Consider the following 25,023-nt stretch of genomic DNA (forward strand, 5'->3'; position numbering starts at 1 on the left):
CATACTAAAAAGCACTCCTTAACGATGGCTCTTTGACATACTACTTCAAGATGATGACTTGTTTGGACTCACCAATTTTGGTCAAATCCTATCTTTTAGATTAAATGTTTTAATGAATTTTGATGACAAATCAATTAGTTTTTGTTTATTAAGTAGGGTGTGATTTTATTACAGTGTTCATGTCTTAGCTAAGGTTCAAAATGTCGATGTCGATAGAAATGTTGAGGTCTCGATTTTACGGACATGTCGATGTCGACGAATATTTTGGGAAAAATAATGAAAATTGATGGAAATTGATGAAAATTTTTTAAATTAGCAAATAAAGCGTAGCTTAATTAGTCTATAATTGATCACCTTTAATGAAATATGACCATTTTATTTATAATGAAAATATCCAAAAATATTTTTTTTCTTTAATAAAAATTAATGAAAATTATTTGAATATGTAAAGTAAACTAATGTAAATTTTTTACGACTTTCTTATAGCCTCTTTCATAATAGGATTCATTTGAAAATGAGATAATTACGACTTGATTTCCAAACACATTTCTAAATTCTAATTAACCAGTACCTTTTTACTTTTTACATGCTTCTTTTTTCAAATTTGAATTTACACATTTTTCAAACACATCTCCAAATCAATCATCAATCCAACTTTTCAAGCACATCTTTAATTCACTCAAATTATTCTTACTTTTTTTACCTTTTTAATTTTTACCTAATTTGAATTTATATATGTCAATATTTCACATATATTATTCAATTGTGTCACTAAGAATTAGATTGGATTAGAAATCAATAAAGTAAATTCTTGATCTTATTAGTTATCCTTTATACAGTATTAAATTACGAATATTGCATTGAAGAGATTAATATTACAATCATCGAGGGGTGAGAAATTATGGATTATTGTACTGGGAGAAGACGAAAATAAAATAACCTTAAAAAAAGACATGTCGACAACATGGAGGAAAATTGACTTTTTCCCTCGGTACCAATATCGAACATGCCAACACGTCAACATGTCGCTCGATTTTTTGAACCCTGAACTTAGCTAGTTGAAAATCAACTCTCGAGCGCCAACCTAAACTGATCAACTGTGAATGTCTCAATTTTTTAAAAGAAAATTACTTAATCACCCTCCCTTTATGTAATTTAACTTTTATCAACTCACTCCCTCACACCTTTATTATTTTTTTTTTTCTCCTCCTTCCACCCTCTTTTTCTTCAACTCTCTAGTTTATCAAATCTCTGTGATTTTTTTTAGGAAAGACTTTCCTCCTTAGATTGTGATCCTTATTTTAGCTGACTCATATAATAATAAGAAGATAAGTATTATTAAATAGCATACAACGAATGCGATTTAGCTGCCAACACGTCATATATTAAATAGATATGGAGACGATCAAACTCACAACCTTTTTTATTGTAGATATGTCAATTAAGTAATTACCATTGAACTATGATCGTTTTAGTCCCTTATCTTTTTTTTTCCTACCTTATTTTTGTAACTACTTTTCAAACTACATTATTTACGTCATTTTCTAAAATATTTTTTTTTAAATCCCATTTTTGACACTATTCCTTTTTAACTTTTTAAGCAAATACTGTCCATTTAAAAAATGGTTTAAAATACACTATTAGTCCATTTACAATTAGTTGATGAACTTACTAACAATTTAGTCTCTATCGGAAAATTTTTTGCTAAACTTTTTTATATATGTAGATCGAAAAACCGATGAGCTAGATTAAATGTGTTTGTGAATTACAATGATTAAATTGTTATATGATAAAAATCTACCTTAACGGGTAGGTCGAACCTCAACACTCCATACTAATTTATTAATTTATGGGCAATTGTTAGAAATCAAGATAGAAGAATTATGACAACAAACGTACGGTATGATCCTCTCTCAACTAAAGTCGTTGTCACTAATAAACAAAGTTTTAAATAACAATGTCGATGAAGATATCGAAGTCTCAATTTTGTGAAAATGTCGATAAAAATATCAATAAAATGTCAATATCAATATTTTTAGAAAAATTATAAAACTAAAAAATCCATAATAAATATTTAAATTAAAATAGAAGTATTTTACCTTTTTAAATAATGATAGCTGATAGATTTTTTTATATTTTATAAATTCTTTTTTTACAATGCAATGAAAATGTCTTCATATGGATGTTAATAAAAATTTAATACTTTATTCATAAGATGCACCACGGAAGTGGCAAAGGTTATACAAAGGTTATATATAATTTTTATTTATAAAATAAAATCTCTTAAAGAGATTTAGATTATTTCCCACTTTTTCATTTTCCTTTTCTTTTTTTTTAATTATCTCATTTATGCACAATGTACGATTTCCAATAAATAAGATCATTTATCATAATTCTATTTCTTAAAAACTACTTAGTTTTGATCAATTAAGTTACTTTTGAGTTTGTACGCCGGATGAGAAAATCTTAACTGCCTTTATTCAAGGGATTCAAAGGGGAGATATCAGATTTACGTATCAGGATTCGAATTCCACAATCGTAGATCAGGATTCAGGATTCAGGATTCAACTTCTAATAGGGATAAGTCGAAGGGTATGTTACAAATCTCTACTATTTGATATACTACAAATCTCTACTCTTTCCTACCCGACTTCTCTGGTTCTTTGACGTGGTTACAATATTAACTCTTATCAATTTATGTTCTAAATGACGTGGTTATTTAGTAACTCTATAAAATCTTAATCCCTAATTTAAAAACACAAAACACAAATATTTTAGGAAGAAAATGGTGATTTGATTTTCTATCATTCCAAACATCCAAAGAAACTAAATCTAAGCAAGTAAAATGTTAGAAGAAAGAGAGAGATGAACTAAAACATCAAATTCATGCTCTGAGTTGATCAGATCATCAAGTTGTATAAGCTCAATCTGGGAGAAGATAAAACTGAAAAATCGAACTGATTGATCGTTTTGCTACCCGACCAACGCAGACCGATCTCTTGTTGATAATCAAGCCCCCGTTTGTTTACAACGTGTCGAAAAGGCTCGATCGAATAGGCGAACTCTTTCTTTTCCTTGTGCAGATTGTAGGACTTGCCGCTCACTTCTGCAATGGAATGAGAAGAAAACTTATCCTTCCTTGACTTCTCACCAACCAGAGGCAGTGGTTCAAACCAGAATGCCTCTTTCTTCACCAACTTCACCTTATAAGTTTCACAAATATCAACATCATAGATTGATATTTCAATAGGGATCATCTCATCCAAAACTCTACAGCTTCCTTCATTCATATTCCTCAAAATCACTTCCTCGAACTCCTTCGATTGTGGAATCTTGAGGCTATCCCAACGTAACTGATCGGTCGTCAACTTCATCCGATACTGCCAACAGTTACTAACTCCTAGATCGTTCATTCAAGTCGAATCTTGTTGATTTGGGGCCTCCCCAACCTCTGCTACGTCATGACATGAAATTTCTTTCCACCCACAAGGAGAAAACTCAAGACTTTGTTCTATAATCCAACAATCTGTTCAAACGTTATGGAAGTTACAGCAAAAAAGCACCAGAGTTCGAGAGTCTGGTTACTCGAATTCGTTTTTCTTTACCAACCAAACCTCTCTCTGGTACAGTCTATATATAACAAGATACAATAAAGATCACTTTCCAAATCTGCCCAGATATGAATGACAGAGTTTTCTTTCATTGCTTAAGCTGTAAATTTCTGGTTATTGGGTTATCAGTCAGCCTTGATTCTGGTCATTAACAGCTGGCAAAGCTGTTAATTCATTGTATTTGAATGCAACCAAAGAAACTTATGAAGTTTAAGATAAGGTTAGAGCTGGAATATATTGGAACGATTGCCTTTTCCTAGCTTGAAATGAACATATTTACAACGAAAATTTTCTTTCAGAAAATACAGCAGATTAGTTCAAGTTGACAACGGAGCAAAACCGAGGCTTCCGAACTTAGAATCATTGAACCCTAAACAGACGATTTTCCGAACACTGGCAAGGTTTTTCTTGTAGTTGAAGCCTTTCTTTACTTGCCCTTGAAGCTTTGTCTTGCACATCTGAATGTCATTGAGCTGCACTTTCATTGTCTCGACCTCCCTTTTCATCAGATTTATCTCCTTTTGAGAACTCATCATCCAACTCGTTCCTGGACATCTACTTTCACCCATTCCGATTCGACTTTTTGCTTGTCGGTAACTAGATCCAAATGCTGTTGTAGGTTTCTTCATACTCACTTGTTCCAAAAGAATAAAACTGGTAATGTATTTCAGCGGTAACCGGTCGTTCTTTGTTATGTGCTTCCTTGCTTCTTCTGAAAGCTTATGGTATTTCAAGGATCTGCATAGACAGGTCCTTTCTTCTTCTGTTGATTCAGGATGTGCCTGCAAAAGTATTGAGAAGAATCACATTACTAAAACTGACCCGAACCCAAGACTTACTCGATCACTCTGAGTTGAAACTTGGCATTTCCTTACCTTCAGGTACATATCAATTGCACTATACAGATTGTCAAAACAAAGCCGAGCATTCTGAGGCAATGCTTCTGCAAGAACTCGGAAACCATCTGCCTTGAGGTTCTGATCCCGGGCAACAAGCAGAAGATAGTCATCCACAAGTCTCCCAACAGCGAGCAAATTTGATTGAGAATTAAGAAATATGTGAGAAGCATAATATTTCACCACCCGAGTAACAATGGCGACATCATAAACGCCATCAGCATCTCCATAGTTCTTGACAAGTAAATCCGAAGCACGACATTTTTCCAACATCATGGTCAATCTACTTTCAAGCTTAATTAACAATTCATAGTCAATTTTCATTACAGATCCCAGCTTCAGAATATGAAACAAAAAACTAGCGGGAACCGAATTTTCCTCCACAGGAAGTAACCGAATCAAACTTTCAAGGGTGATGACTTTTAACTTGTCAGTGAAATACTGCAGCATCAAAGTTTCGAGTCCGTTCATGGCACGAGCAAACCATCTCATTGTCCAGTGTACTACACATGATCCAACGACCTCAGACTTCATTCCTCTTCGTTTACCTGATTCAATCACTTCAATGAAATGATCAATCCTTAGAACCAAAACATCCTCAAACCACCAGTTGTCTGCCACGGATTCAAGCTTCACATTATCAACATTATAATCTCTGTTACAGAAGGACTCTGGATTCATACAAGCCTTCCGAGCGATCGCTTCGGAGCAGCGTGCTGGGACGTGCAGCCGTTGGGCCCATTGAGAAATCGATTCACAACTCTTGAGAACTTTGAATGTGTCTTTCCATGAGGATGATATTACAAAACTCAAGAAGGCTTCTGCCTTGGAAATTAGGTTCCCTTGTGCAAGATCATCAGTCATTTCTAGGAAATGTGCTGCACAGTAGAGGGGAGCAACATTTTTGGCAGTTAAATCAACCTTCCATCCATAGCAGAACTTCATCACCAACTCAAAGGCCATGGGCCCACCTGGAAGATTGTCAATTTGTATGGTGATGGCACTGTTGTTATTTTGCACCTCATGACTGCTGTTTTGGATTATCATTCTGTTCAGATATTTGCTTCTTGCAACCATAGGGAGCTGAAAAGATGAAGATTGGCCCGTTACCATCCAGCACGGTTCGCGTAATATATGTTTAAATCCTATTTTAATCCTTGAAATTTCAAGTTTTTTCCAGTTTTATTTTGTTCTTAAAACTCTCAAATATTTTGCAAGTCTCTGAACTTTGCATAAAAAACCAAGTTCATTGTTGTTGATTCTTTTTCAGTTATCTCATAGAAACCTAACACAGTTACTTTTTTTTTTCCATTTTGATGAGTACATATCTACAGTAGACAAGTTTTTGAAACTACATGCAGTAGGTCAAGTGTCGGCTTCAAAATATCTCTAGATTTTTGTTAAATTATTAATGAAAATTTTCTTGGTTCTGTAGCTTTTTGTGTAGAGTGGACAGAACATTTAAGAGTTGAGGAACTAAAACAAAGTTCAAGAAGAAAAAAAGATTTGAATTAGAATATATTACGATCAAAAGAATTTTTCAGATTCTCTGTGGGCTACAAACCACGAGAAATTCTTTAGTAGTTACAATTTACATATGATAGCAAAATATGGTTTTCTGTTTCTTATCAAAAAATAAAAATAAAAAATCACGGATTCAAAAATTCATTTCATAAGTTGTGTTGCACAAGTAGTTTTTTGAAAACAAATAACAAGCAACTGAAAGAGAGCCTTCATATGCGTATATTCTTATGACTCATTCAGAATCATACATTCAAAATCCTGTAAAACTATCCATGTTTCAAAATTAGAATAGATGAAATAGGGATAAAATCACTTGAAAAACAGATGAGAACATATTATAGAACTCAGATTAACTTGAACAGAGTGATGATCAATGATGATGAGTTGAACTCTAATCAATGGAATCATCAAGGCTGCAACTCTCTTTGTTTTAGACTGAAAAGATAAACTGAAAAAGAAGAGTGTACCTTATGCAAGTGAAAGCTGAAGTCCCCAACTTGTACAAATAAGTCGCTTTCGTATGCCGGTTTTGTTTGAACAATCCTGCAATTGGCAGATAGTAAATAAGGTTAAAAACCGTATCAATGAAATGTTAGAGGTCTTAGGAACCAAGACAATAGACTGGCCCTGATGAAACAGAACGAATATACAAGGGGTTCCAAGAGTAGTTTACCAATTCTTGTTACTTCTTTCCATAGATTCAGCAACCAAGATCGATTTAACAGGGAAAATGATACACTTGTTGTGCTTTCCACCAATCACCGACCCACAAGTCGGAATTTCCCTATCAAGATTCCTCCTTGCTTCTGTCATCTCAATAGGATCTATGGTAGCAAATCTACACTCCATTTTCCTCCAAGGATCAGAAAATGGCAGAAAGTGTTCTGTTTTTATTTTCTCTTGTCTACTATGGTCAGATGGACAGCACACGTCTCCTTAAATAGGTCTGTTCAGTACCAAAAAGGTCCTCCCTTTTCCAAAAAAGTGAGCACATTAATTGTTTCATCACAGAGTTCTAGACAAAATGAATTTCTGTTAGATAAATGAAGTAGTTATGTCATTAATGGAGTTAGTTGGCTTCTCCTGTCTGCTGTCACTGTAATAAGATGACCACAGACAAAATTAGAGACAACAATCATAACTCTTTGTTCTTGCATTCTCATCCACAAAACAAGAAGTTGAGGACCTCACCTTTTTCTGCCAATGTCTGCTCCAATGGCAGCCATCATCACAATCCTCATTGTAAGACCATGACACTGAATCTTTCATCCTTAGCCCTGAATGTTTCAAATAGCTGATGTGGTCGATATTTTGACACGTTCTGTGTCGTGGAAATTTTGTCTGGTCAAAAAAGTTCTCTAAAAAAATATATGGTCTATAATGTTCTGCAACTTAACACCAAACATACAATACATTATCCATATGTGTTTTTAAACTCTACTCAAAAGCTTCTTGCCAAAGTGAACATAGCTCAACAGTAATTGGCATATATCTCTAATTAATAGGTTATGAGTCCGATCCCCCACCCCGACATGTTGTACTCAGAAGCTTCTTACTAATACAGATATTGTCCCTTATGTCACATTTCTTATTGATATGAAACTTCAGCTGCATCCTTGACAAAATTAATACAAGCTGTTTTCTAGTGGAATCAAATAACAAACTATAAGCGGTAAAACAAAGGCTATAACGAATATGTGAGATATGCATATGGACTTTTATATCTCCACGCGCTTTAAAACTCTATCCAGAAAGGTTCCTAGTAGGAGATATTGTTTTTACTTGCAAACAAGACGTGAAACTTTGGCTGCATCTTATATTCACCAGTTGACTATGAGCGAAAAATAAAATGCTACTAACGGTAGTAAAATGTGTCGGTAATGATACCTAACCCTTTCTACAGGCTTGTCTCTTTCCTAAGCTAGCTTTCAAAATCTAGACTTCGCATGTTCAGCTTTATATAATATTAATAGATGTTTGTTATAAGAGAATAAAATCCGTATGGGAGCTATAGAAGCACACAGAGAACAGCAGCCATTGACAAAAGAAAAGTTATAAACAAAGTTCATGTCTATTTAGTACTTCCAAAAACATGAGTATGTTCAGTCGGTTTGTAAACAAATTTCAGACAAACGAGGTTTCTAATATGGTCACCTTTGATGTTCTGCATCTGCACACAGATCAGTTTCAAGCATGCCTCTAGAATATAAGCTTACAAGAAATTTATGAATGAAGACAAAATCTTTTTATCATCTTCTTTATCATTTTTAGAATTCAATGTCGAATATCAGTTAATAATTGAAAATTTTCAGTTTAGTCCCTATAATCATGTCTATTTAGTTTCTAAATTTCCAATAATTTGGTTATGTCCCTACACTTCAGGTTATAACTTAACCAAACGTTTCTCTTCAACGTCAAGGGAGTATCAAATTTTTCACAAGAAGGAAAAAAGAATCCAATCTTAGAATTCCTATATACTGATGTTTCGACAAAAGTCTTCTTGAGCTTATTACTATAAATATAAAAAAGAGATTTCAATTTTAAATTCCTGATCGATTTTCTACTACATAAAAATATTTTCACAAAATTTTGAAGATTGTTTGTACACAATCGTCTTTAAAAAGTACTTTGTGTATCTGTGCTCGAATGAATCGTTAAAGTTAAAATTATTATACACTTCAAATCATTGTTCATGAATCCACATTAAATTAGAAAAAATATTTAAACTCAACTTCAAAACAACCCTTTTCTCGTGATTTTGCTTCTAATTTATAACTCTTATCAGGCAGATAGAATTTTATTTTAAATCAAGATAACCTGTTCAACATTAAATCAAGCTGGACAGAATAAGAAAACTACAGTTTCTTTATGTTGCAATGTGAAAGAAAGCATCAAATGTGTAAGTATAATATAAAGTTGCACATTCTTTTTGACTGTCATTACCAACATTCAGAGAGTGGAGTAAAGCATGAATTGGAAAAGAAGAGATTTTTTTCCAGCTTAATCAAGATTATCTACTCTTGTCAAGCAAATTATCTACAAGAACTATTACGTAGGGCCTCAGATCAAATCTTCAGTGTAAATCTCTGGTCAGTCCGTTGCGTTGTGTGTGTGGTTTGGAATCGACATGAATTTGCTTCGGAGGGGACTCCGTCTGCTACAATTGACAGGAAAATGGTGAGTATTGGCCAAACAAAAATCTAAAATCAAGATGTGAAGCCATTTATGGGGTGTTCGGTTCACAAATTTGAAATGTTTGGATTTGTGTAGTCTAGAGTTAAGAAGTCTAAACTTGTATAGTTTGTGTTCAGGTTTGTTCAAAATAATGAATCCCAGCCCTTCCTTCCCCTAAAGTCAAAACTGAAATAGAAAAATGGTTGAAAGAACACAGGGAGAGTTGCTAGCCAAGTTACAAAGTCTTGGCTTAAATTGTTTGCATTTCAATTTTTCAGAAGAATGAGTCCTCTCCTCGGTGTTTGGATTGTTCAAAAGAAAAGATGTCAGAAGTATGAACTAATATAGCCTATGTTTGGTTTGTCGATTTGTAATTTGTAAGAGTTAGTTGGTAACCTAAGAGAGAGATTTCAGAAGTGTAGGTTTATGTCGGTCGTGGGATCAGCAAATTTGTGGCCTAAGGTAAGCAAAAATATATATCAAGAGCATGGTCGGACTTCTCAACTTCAGGCTATACAAATATGTCAAATATACACTCGACTTTTCATGTCTAGGCTATTACAAATCCAGTCGCTAAGCCAAAGACCCCTCACAGAGAAGCAATGAGATATAATCACATTACAAGGAACACACAAAGTGAGGAAGTTATTTAAAGTTACAACTCAAAGGGAATTATAAGTTGCATATATCATTGGTGATAATATACTCAAAATGAACTTTACAGCCAATGTTTTCAACAAAAATATGTATCACTGAAGACTGAAGTGAATCTCAACACAAACAGAACCTCAAAAACATGAAATCTACTTAGAAAGATAGAAGACCAATGCAGCAATATATATACGTATACCATCACAAAACTTATCATTTCAATAAAAAAAATCGGTCATAAAAAGAACAAAGAGAGACGTACGGTTCTCCTTCACCTCCATGCCACAGCTACTATTGCTCGGGAGGGGCTTGATCTTGTGCATGCTGCCACATTTGTGGAGGCATGTAAGGGTGAGATTGTTGAGCATACATTGTTGGGTCCATCACTGGCTTGCCCATAATCATCCCAGGGGCCCCAACCTGAGGTGCATGTTGAGACGGCATATAGCAATAAGGAAGTGCATCTCCAGGCCCCCCAACGGTTATTGTTCCTCTCGGGATTGATGTGAGTACTTCGTCTTTCAGATCTTCCCTCGGCACAATATCAACCAGAAAGTCAAAAATGTCAGTTCTTGTGATGGCTGCAGCAATATCGTTCTTCTGAAGCGTCCTGCGTTTGTTCTCTTCGGTATGGTTCCAAGACCGTAAAGTCAATTCCAAGATGAACATTTCACATGCCCTAGCAAATAAAACTGGTGCCTCAGCCGATATCATTCGTACATCCTCGTCAGCCTTCATGATCTTCTTGATCCTTGCTAAGGGAAGACTATGGTTCTTGAAGTCGGTTACCTTTTCGATCTCTTGGTACTGATTTGCCCAAAATGTCTGGAGCTGCTGTTGAAGTTGCTGTTGTTGCTGCTGGTGGATATGCTGATAAGCAAGTTGGTGTTGAGCAAGCTGAGCTCCGCTGGGTTGGCTCGTAGACTGAATACCTCCTACTGATGTAACAACAGATCCAGAAGTCGGACCTACAGTCATTTGGCTAGGATGGTACAGGTTGCTACCATATGCCATCTGACCTCCACTGCCAACTGCTCCCATCGATGGAGGCTGGCCATGCCCTTGTTGATCCATCACGGTTGAAAGAATTCAACAGCTCTTGAAAAGAAGATATAAAAGGGAATAATCAGATTAGGTACACTAGAGTAAACAGTTGACATAATAAAGTTGCATATCTAAGCGGGTCTAGAAATAGTGGAAAAGAAGAAACAAGGACAACTTTTTAACCGGGGAAATGAACCGAAGAAAAATTACGCATTCATGTCATAAGTTTTGTCAAAATTCTACAAAGTATTAGCAATATATCATTCAGAACCTTTGCAAGACAGAGACCATGGTATGCTTACTTTTCACTTCACTATACAAAGCTAAGCTATCTCACAATTCAACCCACCAGAACGATCAAGTCATAATTACCCGCAAACCGAATAATCTAAAACAAACTAATACACATGCATAGAGTGATCAAAGTAAAATTTTCTCCAAAATCAATAGATCTCAGGAGGAAGCAAAAATCAGCATATATGAATAAAGCTTTTCTATTAGCAAAACTCACAGCACAGAACTGCACAAGTCTACTATCAGTCAGTATACTGCTACGATATCGGACTCCTTACATTATTTCTTCGTCGTAGATGATATATCTCGCATTTCCTAACCAGTTCAAGTAATTTGAAAACCTATCTACTAAAAATTTCATTACAGGAAATTCTCAAAGCTGCAACCACAGAATTCCATATATTCAAGAATCTGTCTATATGTGCTTCCTAACCCATATTTCATTCTACAGGATAAGCAAAATAGCCACATATCAATCCTTAGTGTCACAAAAAATATTGAAACTAAACCCCGAATCCCGTTTAATACGTCAGACCTCGTGAATCAACAAATCCCACAAACAACCAGCAGTTTAGAAACTCCCCTGCTTCACTGTTCTACTCACTCATGACTCAGATTCAATTCATCAAACAAGTGGAGAAGATACAAAATTATATGAGGGAAATCGATATTATGCTTTTAGCTAAATGCAAAACAAGACTGATTTATGTTCATACCTAGAACTTAGAAATAGAACAAGGAAAAAAGGGGAAAATAAAAAGTAAAAACCCAATGAGTTGCATAGATTTTAGCTCTGTTCATTGCAGAAGATCATCCTCCGACAATCAGAGAAACCACAGCAATTTTAGAACAATCATTAATTTCCACACCCGACCGAATCATGTAATAAGAAACAAACATACCCAGAAACAAAATTTCACAATTTATAGACATTAACGATCAAGCAGTTAACAAGTGTACAATAGAGAGAAAGAGAGAGTTTTGTTACCTTTTTTGGGACAGATGATGCTTAAAAGTTAAAACAGTGCAAGATCTTCGAGACCCTGAAAAGAAAGAAAGGAAAATCGGTGAGAGAAAAAGCTTGAAAAAGAGATCTATGGCGAGGATTGGATGATGACCCATGTCATCTTTTTGGGGGTTTTGGTTTTTTGAGTTTGGAAGTTCTCCGTACAATGGAAGATCCAAATTGTATAGAGACACTTTTTTTCTGGGGATGTTTCTTCCGCCCAAAAGGAAAAGAAGAGAAAATCAGAGAGATTTTTTTTAGTTTTCGTAAAGATTAATGTTCTGTCTTTTTTTTTTTTTTTTCCCTTCTTAGAAACTGACCTTAAAAAAGAAGGAAACAGAGAGGGAATAGCAGAGTCTATGTCTTCTATTCTGACTTACAATCTTCAGAGCCAAAAGGGGTTTTTTATAGTGGATGCTTTGCTTTGCTCCTCTCTTCTCCATCTTTTTAAATATTCTAACTTTCGATCCACAAAAAAAATATATATGTTAAATTATAGAGCTGTTCACTAACTTTCATAATCATATCTAATAAATTTCTTTAACTTTGAGTGTCTAATCGATTTTTAAATTTATATTTCAATTTTCAAAAGACATCCTATAAATATCTTTTACAGTTGGTTAGTCATTGGATTTTCAATTTTGTGTCTAATAAATCTTACGAGACACTCACAACTTTTGATTTGAGATATATGTTGGATGCGAAAGATTTGAACATTCAATTTAAGGAAAGGACTAAGGGACCGTTTGTTTCGTGGGAATTCAAGATTCCCGTGAGACGGACATCTTAGGTGGACGCCCTTTTGAAACACGGGTTTCCAAGATTCCCGTATTGAGAGCATCCACTTTTTACATTTTGGCCATTTTTTTTCCATATATTTTATTTAATCAATTTTTTTAAATTTTACCTAAACATTTTCTTTATTTTTATTTTTAAATTTATAATTAATATACTCGTCGTTTAATAAATAACTTTATGCTATTAAGTATATTTGTACATTAATGTAAAATAAACTACAGTTAAATTATATAATATATCCATTTATTTTTAATATTGTGAAGGAATTACATTATTAGTAATATAACATACCCGTGATATTTTTTTCCTTAAAAAATAAACATAAATTATATAATTATCTTTTTAGAAAACTATTAAAGTTGAAAATGAAACTTATATTAAATTAATAATGAGAACATAAAAAATAAAAATATTACTATTAATGTTTAAACATATACTGTTTTTAATATGACTATTAATTAGAAACTACATTGAGAATTGTCAAACTAAACATAGTTTAATTGATTAAATCATATGTCTTCAAATAAATGGTCGTGAGTTTGAATCCCTACACCCACACCTATCGTAAAAGCAACTACATTGATAATCCACCTCCGCTGTCTCATTTTGTGAGATTCTTCTAAGTTGTATTTTGTTGTTTTTTCAACTTAAGCATATAAAAAATATTGTAAAAAATATTGGGTGTCTAATAATTAAAGAAAAGACCAAATGATCTCTTTTACTTGAATTCTTTGTTCATAATCTTAAATTTTGAGCTTTTCAATTTCTTTGGTCTCCTCTTTTTTTACCCAAACATATATTCCCCAAGTTTCACAAAAAAACCCTTTGAATAATCCCATTTTCATGATTGGATGAGTTGAATATGCCAATTTTTAAAAAAATGCATCATCACTATCATCTTCTTTTTTTTCTTCTTTTATTAATTTTCATTATCCACATAGAGTTTGATAAATTTTAAAATAAGATTATATTTTAAGTTTTAAATCATGGAGGTTGATGGACACGTTGAGGTCTTGATTTGTATGGAAATATTGATAAAATATAAATTAAAAATAAGTATTTTAAATAAGTTAAAAATTTGTATTATTAATATTATGTCCACATTAGTGATATTATATATATATATATATATATATATATTATCAATTTTTTTATGATACTATAAAAATGTTGATTCACCCATTATGTTAATGTCGAATCTGCATGAACAGGAGCGGAGGTACGGTAGGGTCCGGGGGTTCGAGCCCTCAAGTTTTGACATTATAATTTTAGTACAAATTAATCTGTCTTATTTTCAAAAATAAAAAATGGCGCAGTGATCACTTTGAGCTCTAGCCCCCTCAACATCTTTGAGTGCCCCCTCAACATATTTTTTTTTTCTTTTTTCATTTTTAATTCATATTTTAGTCCCTTTTTTTTTGTAATTTGTACATTTTTATACTTCATATTATTTTGTGTGTTTGAGGTGTTATTTTGTGTGTTTGAACCTGCACCCCCGTGCTTTTATTTTTTATTTTTTATTTTTTCATGTTTGTTAGCCTCCAATACTACGATTTTATTTTGTTTTAATTTGTGTTTTTTTTGTAATTCTTTTTTTTTTTTTGTAATTCGTATTCTTCCGGTGTCCGTTTTCAAGCCTAATTTGTGATTTACCCATAATTTTTCATATTTATTGTTTTTGTGAGTTTTATAAAAGAAAAGAAAATCATCAATTTTATTTTTGAAGAAGAAAAAGAAATCATAGATTATGTCAATTTTTTCAAAAAGAAATCATAGATTAGGTCAATTTTAAAAAATTGAAAAATTAAGAGAAATGGCAAATTTTCTATGTCATAATTTTTTAGGACAACCAAATATGTCAATTATTTATTTATTTATATATATATATATATATATATATATATATATATAACGACAATGTATAAATGAAAAACAAAAGCATTATGATATAACTGTAATGTAAAAGTGAAAAACAAAAGCATTTTAATTGTCGGCTACAATTAAATCATAATGCTTTTATTTTTCATTTATACATTGTCGGTGCCGTTATAGATGGGTAATTTTTTTTTAATAAATTCTTGTACTGATATATTTTTTTTCGTCTTTAAACCATCATTTTTTTTATATTCAATTCTTCTTATTTTATATAAGTTTTGGTTTCAATTTTGCAATATCCAAAAAAGTTTACAATTTTAATTATCCAAGGTACATTTTTATTATCTTTACATTTTATATATGATTAGTTTTACTATTTAGAGATTAATTTTTAATTTTATTATTATTAAGATTCTTTATAGAATCAACATCATTAATTGACATTATTTCTGACTAAGAGGTGGTGAGTTTACTAAAAAAATTAATGTTCAAAAGATATTTTATATAAAATTTAGAAAAATTATCGACAATTCTTACCAGCTTCAAAATTACTTTTATGAATTCTCACCTATAAGTAGTATGAAGCCGCCCCTCAACAAAATTTTTGGATCTGCCACGGTGCATGAACATATAGAATAATGTTAATGAAAATATCGAAAAATTTATTACCTAATCATATATATTTATATCCGTCGATTCCAATAATGATAGGATTTTATTTGAAGCTATTTCTATATAAAACATAACTTAAGACTTTTAAATTCGTTTAATTTTGATTTGTAAATTTTTAGAAATTTTATTTCAGATTATCATAAAAAGTTATTTTTAGTCTTTGTTGTCAAATTTTAAATAAATTATTTTAATAGAATCCTTGATATCTTACATATCTTTTTGTGTATTTACAATATTCCAGCTAAGTTGTGTGTTAAAAATGTGAAGTAATTAGTTAAACCGGATCTAATTAAAATTTTGAAGAAATTTTATAAACCCTCTTCAAAATCCTTAGTTTTCTTCACTTTGATATTATAGTACAAATGGTTTTTCTAAAATAAGAAGAAAAAAACCTATAATATACAAAAATAAAATATATATATATATATGTATATAATAATAAACTAGTTAAATGACTCTATATTAATTATTTCACACACTAACTACACTTTATTAATCTCATACATAAATCGAGCTCGACTAATCCGCGAGTTTGGGACAAAAACTCGTTGAAACTTTATAAAACTGGATCAAGGCATGTTTTAGAGTCATTATTATGACAATGACAAAAACGATTTTAGTCAAATAAATCCTAATATTTTATAATAATATATAAATAATTTTAGAAATAACAAAAAGTGTTATAGCATCATTTTTAATATACACATTTTTTTTCTCTAAGTGATACATGTTAAATTATAAAGTGTTAAGTTATAGATATATATTGCATTAGTTTGATTATTTGTTTTCTAGTTAATAATTTGTATACTTTATTTAACCAAATAAGATATTTAGTGTCATATTTCATAAACTTTATTCTATAACTAGTAATACTTATTAATTGTGTTTATTCATCTACAGAGCTGACATATGCCACTAATGAGATACAGTTGTCAGCATAAAAAATGGAATTTCGTTGGCTCGACAACGATATTTTGTCGATATTTCTATCAATATTTTCATCTACAGACATTTAAAATCCGTGATTCGTCCCCGAACTTAACCTCCTTGATCTTGAGCCTAAAATGAAATATTTTTTTGACATAAAAATGGCTCTCTTTTGCCCTTTCAAAATCGTCTCTAGTTAAGTTGTATGTGCTATTATCCTATGTGTTTTTTCTTCGAGTTTAACGCAAGCAAATCATATTTTTATAAGAAAATTAATTTGCAGAAGCTTTATAAAACATAGAGCTTTTGGTACCTTACAATGGTATGATATTGTCCGTTTTAGACATAACTCATGACTTTGTTTCTGATTTTCACTCAAAAGGACTTATATCAATGGATTATATAATTGTCATCATCTATATATTATAGATCACTCATTTCCACCAACAAAGACACTACTTAATTTGTGGCTTGTTCGGAATGCGACGATTACAGTCCCACATTGACTAAATAAGGAGAAAATCATGGATTATATAAGTGAGGGACAACATCTTCACTGGTATGATGTCTTTTAGATAAAATAAAAAGTAAAACTGTAAAAACGTTAGGCGCAAAGCAGACCACGGTTGAAAGTGCTTAGGCTCTGGACCTTGACACTAATTCTTCGATTAGATCAACCACTTGGGTTAAAATTATTCCATAATTGCTTTCTAATAATACACTTTTAAGGTCTTTTTTGACTTTTCTAAATGCACTTTTACATTATTTCCAAACCTTGATAATTTTTGGAACGGCAATATATACGTGCAAAGTGCATTTTGAAATTACAAATGGTCTCAACTTTTAAAAGTTTCTAATAAATATCTAGTTGTATATATTTGTTAGTCCTTGTATTTAAAAAAAAAAATATTCTAATAAGTCTTTAAGCTTTCAATTTCGTATTTAATATATTACCAATTAACATCGTCAATTTAACATTTATGTGATACATTGATTGTACAATTTCACAATTACACATAGTAGGCTAATTTTAGAAATTTATCCATGAGTTAGTGATCTTTTAGATATAATATAAAAAGCTTGAAATTTTATTACAATATTTATAAAGTATAGAGACTAAAATATAAATTATTCTAAAAATTTATGGACCTATTGTAACATTTTAAAATAAACCGACACAATCTTAAAAATTCAATTAAGATCGATCTTATAATTTTTTTTCCTAAAAAAAAATACTAACTGAGCGCTTAAGAAAGTAGACTCTACCTGAATTTCTTTTTAGTTAAACATGCGAGATGGCATTCGAACTCACGATTTTTTGATCCGAGATAAATATCTTAATTAGTTGAATTATGTCTAGTTGAATTAACAAGTGTTTGAACAATTTTTTCTATTAAAAAATTTCGAGAAATACCCAAGACTATGTATGAGAGCGTTTTTCTCAATGCTACAAGGATTTCTCTATCTCAAAATCATCGTATCTGTGAGGGTAACTAAAATCACTTTTGTACCTTTGATCCAAGTTATTTATTATTATGCATTTTTGACTAATGTAACTTTGCTAAAAACAATTATTTTGGAAACATTTTTAGAACACGCTCTAAAGCATCTACTCTAAAAGTAGTTTAGAGAGGGCTTTCGAATTTCAAAATTTGTTTTTAATTAGCTCAAAGTATTTTTCACACTTTCAAAAACTAGGTAAAATTCACCTTTTAATGCTCAGTTGAAGCACAAGTCATCCCAAAATTGGTTTCGATGTCCCTAAATGCAAATCATATATTAAGAATAATTTGTTTCACGTTTCTTTTCAACTACATTTCTTTTTCTCTTATAGATAGAGAGGATTGGATTACCAAGCTTGTATATGTGAAGTGATGGAACCTAAGATTTTAATCAACATTTTTTAGCCAATAAAAAGATGCATTAATCACATGATGATAAGAATAATCTTAAAAGAAGCATAAGTATAGAAAGAAAAGAAAGCATTCAAATATAAGAATCAAACTAAGTTACATCAACCCTTTATAATATTAAATTAATTAGTTCAAATCCTAAAAAACATGGAAAGCAATCAAGAAAAATGAGGAAAGATCAAATCTGTCTTCAAATTGAGACCCTTTAGAGTATCATAGAAATTAATTCAAAATGGGAATATTATTACTAATCAAACTTTTAAGAAAACAAGGAAGAATCAAGAAAAGTAGAGAGAACACATCTATTGATCTATTTGACATCCTCTATAATATTAAATTTGTTTAAATCTATCTTCTTTTACGTGCTATCTTTGGTCATTTGATAACATTTATATTTCTCTTGTTTCTAATTTTTTCTAGATATACGTGTTTAGAAACTATTCATTTTACTACACGAGTATAGTTCAACGGCTAAAGACATTTTGCTCCTATTCTTTAGCGAGGTTGAAGGTTCAATCCTTCGTCCTTACATTTGTTGGGCTGAAAAAATCAATAAAAACTGTTTCTTGCTTCGTGTTCCAATTTCTAATTTAAAAAATATATAAATAAAAGTATTATCTTATCACTTTTATAAAAATAATAAATATTAGAAACTTAATATAACATAATTGTTTTAAAATATATAATTTTCATGTAAAAATTTTATTTTTTAACTTTAATATTTAAGAGAACTAAATGGTTATTTATTTATTTTTTCCAATAATTAAAAAATACAAAATAGAAAATATATACCAAACACAATTCTATTTTTATTTTATAAAATAAGAAACATGAAACCAGCATGAACCTAGCTCACTGATAATTGACACCTACTACTTTCTAGATCGGAGGTTCAAACTCTGTACCTCTAATATGTTGTAATAAAAAAAACAAACAATATGGACGTGATGTCAAATAGACAATTCTTTTCTTATTTTTCATCCCTCCTTCCTTGTTTACTCGTTTTTATGATTGTAATTAAACGTATTAAAAAATATATTACTACAAAAGAATTTTAATCATGAATCTAATAATTATACAAGCTTCGAACCCATTGTGTCCGTTTAATCAAATTCAAACTAGGTTGAGGTTACGAAATTATTATACTCTTTAAAAGAATTGAACACAAAATTTCAAATATGTATGCATGTATGTATTAAAGTAATTTTCAATTTGGTTCTTAAAAAAAAAAAGGAAAAAGAAAAAAGGTCGTTACAACTCCCATCTATCTCCTTCCAAAACAAAAAAAATGTTAAAACTTATTATCATAAAGTTTTTTATATTATTATTATTAAGACTTATTATCATAAGTGAATTAGAAACTCCAAAACAAAAGACGGCACTCTTTCTACTCATTAATATATTTAAACTCGATACGTACATTTACAATAAACAATTTTTGCTATTTTCTTCTAAATTTTGAAGTGTATTTTCAAGTATTTGAAAAGTTCTGAACATTTTTAATATGTAATAAACATTATGGAAATTCTGGGAAAAAAAAAAAACGAAAAAGACACCGGAGGACTTTTCATCCTTCTCTATCAAACTTCAACGTTCTTCACTATATCAAACTTATCGTTAAGACTACAAATAAGAATGTTACCAAACGGATTCTTAATTTCATTCATATCGATAGAACTAACGCCCTTAAAACAAGTAGCCCCGTGAGAAATAAGAATGTTACCCGGATTCCTAATTTCATTTATATCGAAAGAACGAACACCCTTAAAATAAGTAGCCCCCATGACAAATAATAAGGTTACCAAACAGATTCTTAATTTCATTTATATCGAAAGAACGAATGCCGTTAAAACAAGTAGCCCCATTTACAGGCATCTGAACAGAGAGATGTGAACCATCTACATCAGCTGGTTTCACATCATAATTCAATTTTCATCCAACTCTGTAATGAAGCTCCTCCCCTACTGCTTCTCCTTCAACAACTCAAAATCTTAGCTTATTTAAAGGGCTTCCCTCCATTCTCATGGCAGATTCAAAGCCAACAACCCTGCCAATCTGAAAAAAAGGGAAAAAAGAACATCACACTAAAACCCACTTATTACTCAGAAACAAGTTTTCATGAAGCCCATTGGCATAATACCAAGCTTATTTTGCTATATGTTAATGAAACTTAGTAGAAAAGAATCACCAAAAATAGAACCAACGACTTGTCCAAGAGATGGTGAGGTATATATATTAAATATGATGCTATGTAGAGATTTACTTTTGGGATTTTCAGTCAGTGAATCGAAAATATTTACATTTGCTTACTAAAAGTGGCTTGAGGTTGTTGAGCAATGGTAGCAAAGGTAGCAAATGATGCGCTTCACGCCTTGACTGCCCAGTTAAAACGCCAACTATTCTCGGCCGCTGCCTTTCCTTGACCGAATGCTGCTTCATTGGCATATATGGAGTTTCTTGGTCTTATACTTCAGTCTAGAAGGGGGTTTGATCATACAGAAAACTTGGCCATCACTAAGCTGGTAGCCGTGAAAATAATATAGAGCACAACAAGGCAGAATCCCCAAAACCGAGGCACCCGAAATCTGTACCAAATAATTACAAGTAGGGAACCCATCAAGCTGAAAAGTAGGAACACAAATGCAATCACGATTCCGATATGGAAATGAAGCTGATAGGCCTCTGGATAACTGTTAGCTGTTTGTATAACCAAAGCCGTTCCGAGCCCAACGAGCATGTTAAACATAGGTCCGGCAAAGCATCCAGCCATAGCCAGCAAAGGCTGGCCTGCTTTTGCAAGAGCAACATCAGCCACAAGATCCCCAACCGAATTCCCCCAGGCAAGCACGGTAAGCCCGAGTAGAGCTGTCGGGAGTTTGAGAAGCACTCCGAGAGCTGCAAGACAGTTGAGAAGTTCTCCAGCAACGGCTGAAATCCAAAATACACTCATAACAAATGCTGCAAGCACGACGGGGACTTGCTCAGTTTTGGGGGGCTCGGTTTCGGTGACAAAGTGAACAATTGCAAGGGAGGAGCTTGCTAAGAGTACCACGAACCAAAGAGGTAAATGTGTATGCGGTAAGAGGAAAGCAATGGGATAATTAAAAGGCATGAATGAGTTACAGGAATATAGAAGGGCGACGGGACAGAGAGAAATATTTGCTGATGTAAAGAATCTGCTCCATTTGGAAGGTGCGGGTTGCGGAATGGTGAGCTTCAGAAGAAACGAGACAGGAGCCTCCCATACTTTTGGGATCTAAGCATGCAGTAGAAAGTAATACATACATCAGCAGGGAAACAAGGTGCATCTTTTAAAGCAAAAAACGTTCTATTTGGATCGGTTTTAGTATCGATAACATTCTAAATGTAAATTTTTTTTTTGAGAAGCAAGCACAGTATACATATATACATAACGTGGAAAGAAACTTGAAACGATTTAATCTCTTTTATCATGGGTTTCAGGCCAAATTTTCATTTCAACCTGCATAAACAACATTTATCAACATCTAAATCCCAAAACATGAGTAAAATTTAGGCTTCATTATCTCAATTCTGAAGCTATAGTTCTAAACTAAGAAGTTGTAGAAAAGAGGATAATCACAAAACCCTATCTCACACAGCTCAAAGTCATTTCTAAACTCATCGTCCCCAGTGGAAATTGCTATGAGAAGATGCAGGTGAAGAGTAATATCACTATTTTGATATGAACCTCTATAGTGTGTTGGTAACTAATTTTGGCGTAGCCAAAATCACTTTTTCTATTTTCTAAAATCACCAGTACATCATTATAAAAGATTACTGTTTTAAATGGAAGTGGTTTTGACAATGACAAAAGCGATGTTTGAGCATGTCAAAACCACTTACAAACATGCCTTAATCTTTAACACACAAGTGATTTTAACTATGCCAAATAACTCTCATGACCTTACCTTAAAAGGAGCAACTTTAGATTTATATGTGTGAACTAAAATAAAGGCACGAAAATGAGTTTGACTAATCTTGGATCTCCTCCCACGACCAATCAAAACCTTTAAACAAATTGGCAATGTAACCAGTTCTATCGAATGAGCTTAAAAAGAAGTATTAAAATAACATAGATCATCCTGAACCTCCTCCTACAATCCATCAAAACCTTTAAACAGATTGACCATGTAATCAGTTCTATCAATGAACTCGAATAGAGGTGTTGAAATAACCAGATCATCCAGAAGCTCCATCCATGATGTATCAAAACCTTCAAACATATTGACTGTGTAACCAATTTTACGAATGAACTTAAATAAAGCGCACTGATCCCAAGCCATCTCCTATGATCTATCAAAACCTTTAGACAAATTAACTATGTAAGCAGTAGATAGAGTAGAGGTGTTAAGATACCCAAATCTAAAACCTTCTCCCACGATCTAACCTTTAGCCAAATTGACTAATCAATCAAAACATTAAACAAATTGACCAACTAACCAGTTCTATGGATGAACTTTAAAAGAGTGTTAAAATAAGCAGATCTCGAACCTCCTCCCACTGCCTATCAAAACCTTTAAACAAATTGTTTACTTAACCAGTTCTATGATTTCATTCCTATTGACTGAAACCAAACTAAACAGTCTAAACCATCAAAAAGACCGTTGCAGTTCCCCATTTATAATCTACTGCAGCAATACTAATGATTCTCCACTTCATCAAATCAAATTCTTGCAAGCGATCAAACAGAAAAAAAAAAATGCACCTAAAATAATTAATCTGGTATTGTGGGGAATAAATATACCATTCCAAGAGCTTCCCAAAAGCCAAAATTTGTCTTTTCTTCATCCAAATTTTTGTAGCCTTCTCCAATCACACAGTCTAGAGGCACCTCACCGTTATAGACCGCAGCTTCTCTAGCCACTCCCATATCAGCCCCCCTCTTAGCTTTCCCACTTCCCATTCCCAAATCCATCCAAAACACAAGCCCAACAAAGAACAGATAGAATCCAACAAACCCAACAGCTTGCCAGAGAAAAATCTCCGCACTGAGATACACATAGAACAAGAACAATGCTGCAGTCAAATAAAACAGCACATCCCTCACAAACTGAGCCGGATTCACCGAGAAGGGAGCAGCATAGATGGCCACAAATCCAACCACAAAAGCCGAAACAAAAGTGCCCGCGGAGAGAATTGCACCGAACCCAGTTCGATACTGTCCACTACGAACCGCGGCAACAGATGCGAATACATCGGGAGCGCCATTGCCCAACGCCAAGAGCGTCACGGCGGCCATACTCGGAGACAAGTTGAGGTGGAAGGCGAGCTTGGAAGTGACAATGGAGAAATGATCCTGAGCGGTTTTGATGAGGATGTAGAAGTGCAGGAGGAGGAGGAGAGTGAGAAAAGGGACGGAGAGAGATGGGTTTTGGTTAAAGAAGCAGAAATGGAAATACAAGTAGTTAACGAGGCCATCGGAGCGGAATTCGACGGAGGAACAAGACGGGGTCGGCGAGGCAGTGGAGTTGAAATCGCCGGCGGCAATGAGAGACCTTCTGGGAGGCGATTCCGGCGACCGATTTGGAGTGAATACGATGAAGAAGATGAATACAGAGAGAATGGCGAGAGAGAGAGCGGAAGATTTTAGGAATGGGAGAGAGATTGCCATGCCATTCCCGTAAATCAAAACATCTCTCTCTCCGACAATGGCACCGGCGCGATTGAATCTGAGAATGGGGATGTGAGAACTCAAAACAGAGTCAAATTGAGAAGCAGAAAAAGGAAGAATCGTGTCCGGATTCGCCCTTTTTCTGCAAATTCTTGACGCGTTTTACAAGAGTGAGTGAAACAGATTTTGAGGCCAAAAATTTTGGAAATCAATAAAAAAACACTTTCGGTATTCTACTCTTTTTTTTTTTTTTACAACAATTTAGAAAAATGGGATCCAACGTTATGTGTATCACTTTTAATATTGAATTTCCTATTTAATTGAATTGCACTTTGAAATTTCAGAAGTGTGGTAGCCTTCACCATAACACTTTATAATGTGTTGTAATTTTTACCGTTTCGTTGGAAATTTGTTAAGAAAAGTATTATCATATCTATCAAATGAATTACAAACACAAATTTGGTACGAAGTTGATAGAATTAAGAAAAAAATGGCAATACATATGGTTTTGTTTGTTTGTTTTTTTTTTCCTTTTTTTTATGGCTTTTTATTGGAATTGGTAAGTTTTGGTGGAGTGTCAATTTTGTACGTTGGTGCAACTTAATTTTGTGTGGAGCTTGATTTCTTTGAATCAAGGAGTTTTTGAAATGTCTTTTTTTTAAATTAAAAGTTTAGGGTGAAAATTGACACAATTTGAAAGTTTACGAGTAAAAAATGAAATTTCCCCTTGAGTTATTAAACTTCAATTACTCAAGTAAACATTAATGACCTTAAACACAATTGTTAAAGACATTGGTGTACCATTGGAAGCATCTAGTTCGGTTGGTCAAGATATTACTTATATTTAAAAGATCAGAAGTTCAAATTGTCCGCCCTATGTTAACTAAAAAAACACAAAAATATAATTATTTTCATTTTCTTAAAATGTCATATTACACATACAAATACGTGGATTCAAAGTTGAAGTAGAAATGTCTTAATCATTGAGCTATGTTTTATTAACGGT

The 25,023-nt window shown here is 32.7% G+C and overlaps 3 protein-coding genes across 10 annotated transcripts; all 3 read right to left on the reverse strand.

Moving 5' to 3' along the window:
* Window positions 1-3,846: 3,846 nt before the first annotated feature.
* On the reverse strand, window positions 3,847-8,741 carry LOC111023868 (root phototropism protein 3). Of its 3 annotated transcripts, none has more exons than XM_022301371.2 (5): window positions 7,223-8,741; window positions 6,705-7,002; window positions 6,499-6,574; window positions 4,487-5,590; window positions 3,847-4,393 (listed from the first exon to the last, which is right to left on the reverse strand). In XM_022301371.2, exons 2-5 carry the CDS (start codon window positions 6,878-6,880, stop codon window positions 3,929-3,931), a joined length of 1,821 nt encoding a protein of 606 aa, XP_022157063.1. In that variant the 5' UTR covers window positions 6,881-7,002; window positions 7,223-8,741; the 3' UTR covers window positions 3,847-3,928. The 3 variants fall into 3 exon arrangements, with proteins under 3 accessions (XP_022157063.1, XP_022157060.1, XP_022157055.1); XM_022301368.2 differs by having other exon boundaries at window positions 6,705-7,046; XM_022301363.2 differs by having other exon boundaries at window positions 6,705-7,127.
* Window positions 8,742-8,910: 169 nt separating this feature from the next.
* On the reverse strand, window positions 8,911-12,635 carry NF-YC9 (nuclear factor Y, subunit C9). 4 transcript variants are annotated; one of them, XM_022301388.2, is made up of 4 exons: window positions 12,521-12,635; window positions 12,183-12,237; window positions 10,119-10,954; window positions 8,911-9,185 (listed from the first exon to the last, which is right to left on the reverse strand). In XM_022301388.2, the coding sequence occupies exon 3, from the start codon at window positions 10,928-10,930 to the stop codon at window positions 10,148-10,150; it is 783 nt and encodes a 260-aa protein (XP_022157080.1). In that variant the 5' UTR covers window positions 10,931-10,954; window positions 12,183-12,237; window positions 12,521-12,635; the 3' UTR covers window positions 8,911-9,185; window positions 10,119-10,147. The 4 variants fall into 4 exon arrangements, with proteins under 4 accessions (XP_022157080.1, XP_087981481.1, XP_022157074.1 ...); XM_088125355.1 differs by lacking the exon at window positions 12,521-12,635 and adding an exon at window positions 12,366-12,488; XM_022301382.2 differs by lacking the exon at window positions 12,521-12,635 and having other exon boundaries at window positions 8,911-9,188; window positions 12,183-12,502.
* A 7,548-nt stretch (window positions 12,636-20,183) lies between these two features.
* CAX11 (cation exchanger 11) lies at window positions 20,184-24,287 on the reverse strand. 3 transcript variants are annotated; one of them, XR_015791941.1, is made up of 3 exons: window positions 23,151-24,287; window positions 20,696-21,641; window positions 20,184-20,440 (listed from the first exon to the last, which is right to left on the reverse strand). XR_015791941.1 is itself a non-coding variant. In XM_022303888.2 (2 exons), the coding sequence occupies exons 1-2, from the start codon at window positions 24,015-24,017 to the stop codon at window positions 20,877-20,879; spliced, it is 1,632 nt and encodes a 543-aa protein (XP_022159580.1). In that variant the 5' UTR covers window positions 24,018-24,287; the 3' UTR covers window positions 20,580-20,876. The 3 variants fall into 3 exon arrangements, 1 of the variants encoding a protein (XP_022159580.1); XR_002603652.2 differs by having other exon boundaries at window positions 20,686-21,641; XM_022303888.2 differs by lacking the exon at window positions 20,184-20,440 and having other exon boundaries at window positions 20,580-21,641.
* Window positions 24,288-25,023: the final 736 nt, after the last annotated feature.

This window comes from Momordica charantia (assembly GCF_013281855.1).
Source record: "Momordica charantia cultivar OHB3-1 chromosome 6 unlocalized genomic scaffold, Mcharantia_2.0 BLBB01000006.1, whole genome shotgun sequence".
NCBI classification, from domain to species: Eukaryota; Viridiplantae; Streptophyta; class Magnoliopsida; order Cucurbitales; family Cucurbitaceae; genus Momordica; species Momordica charantia.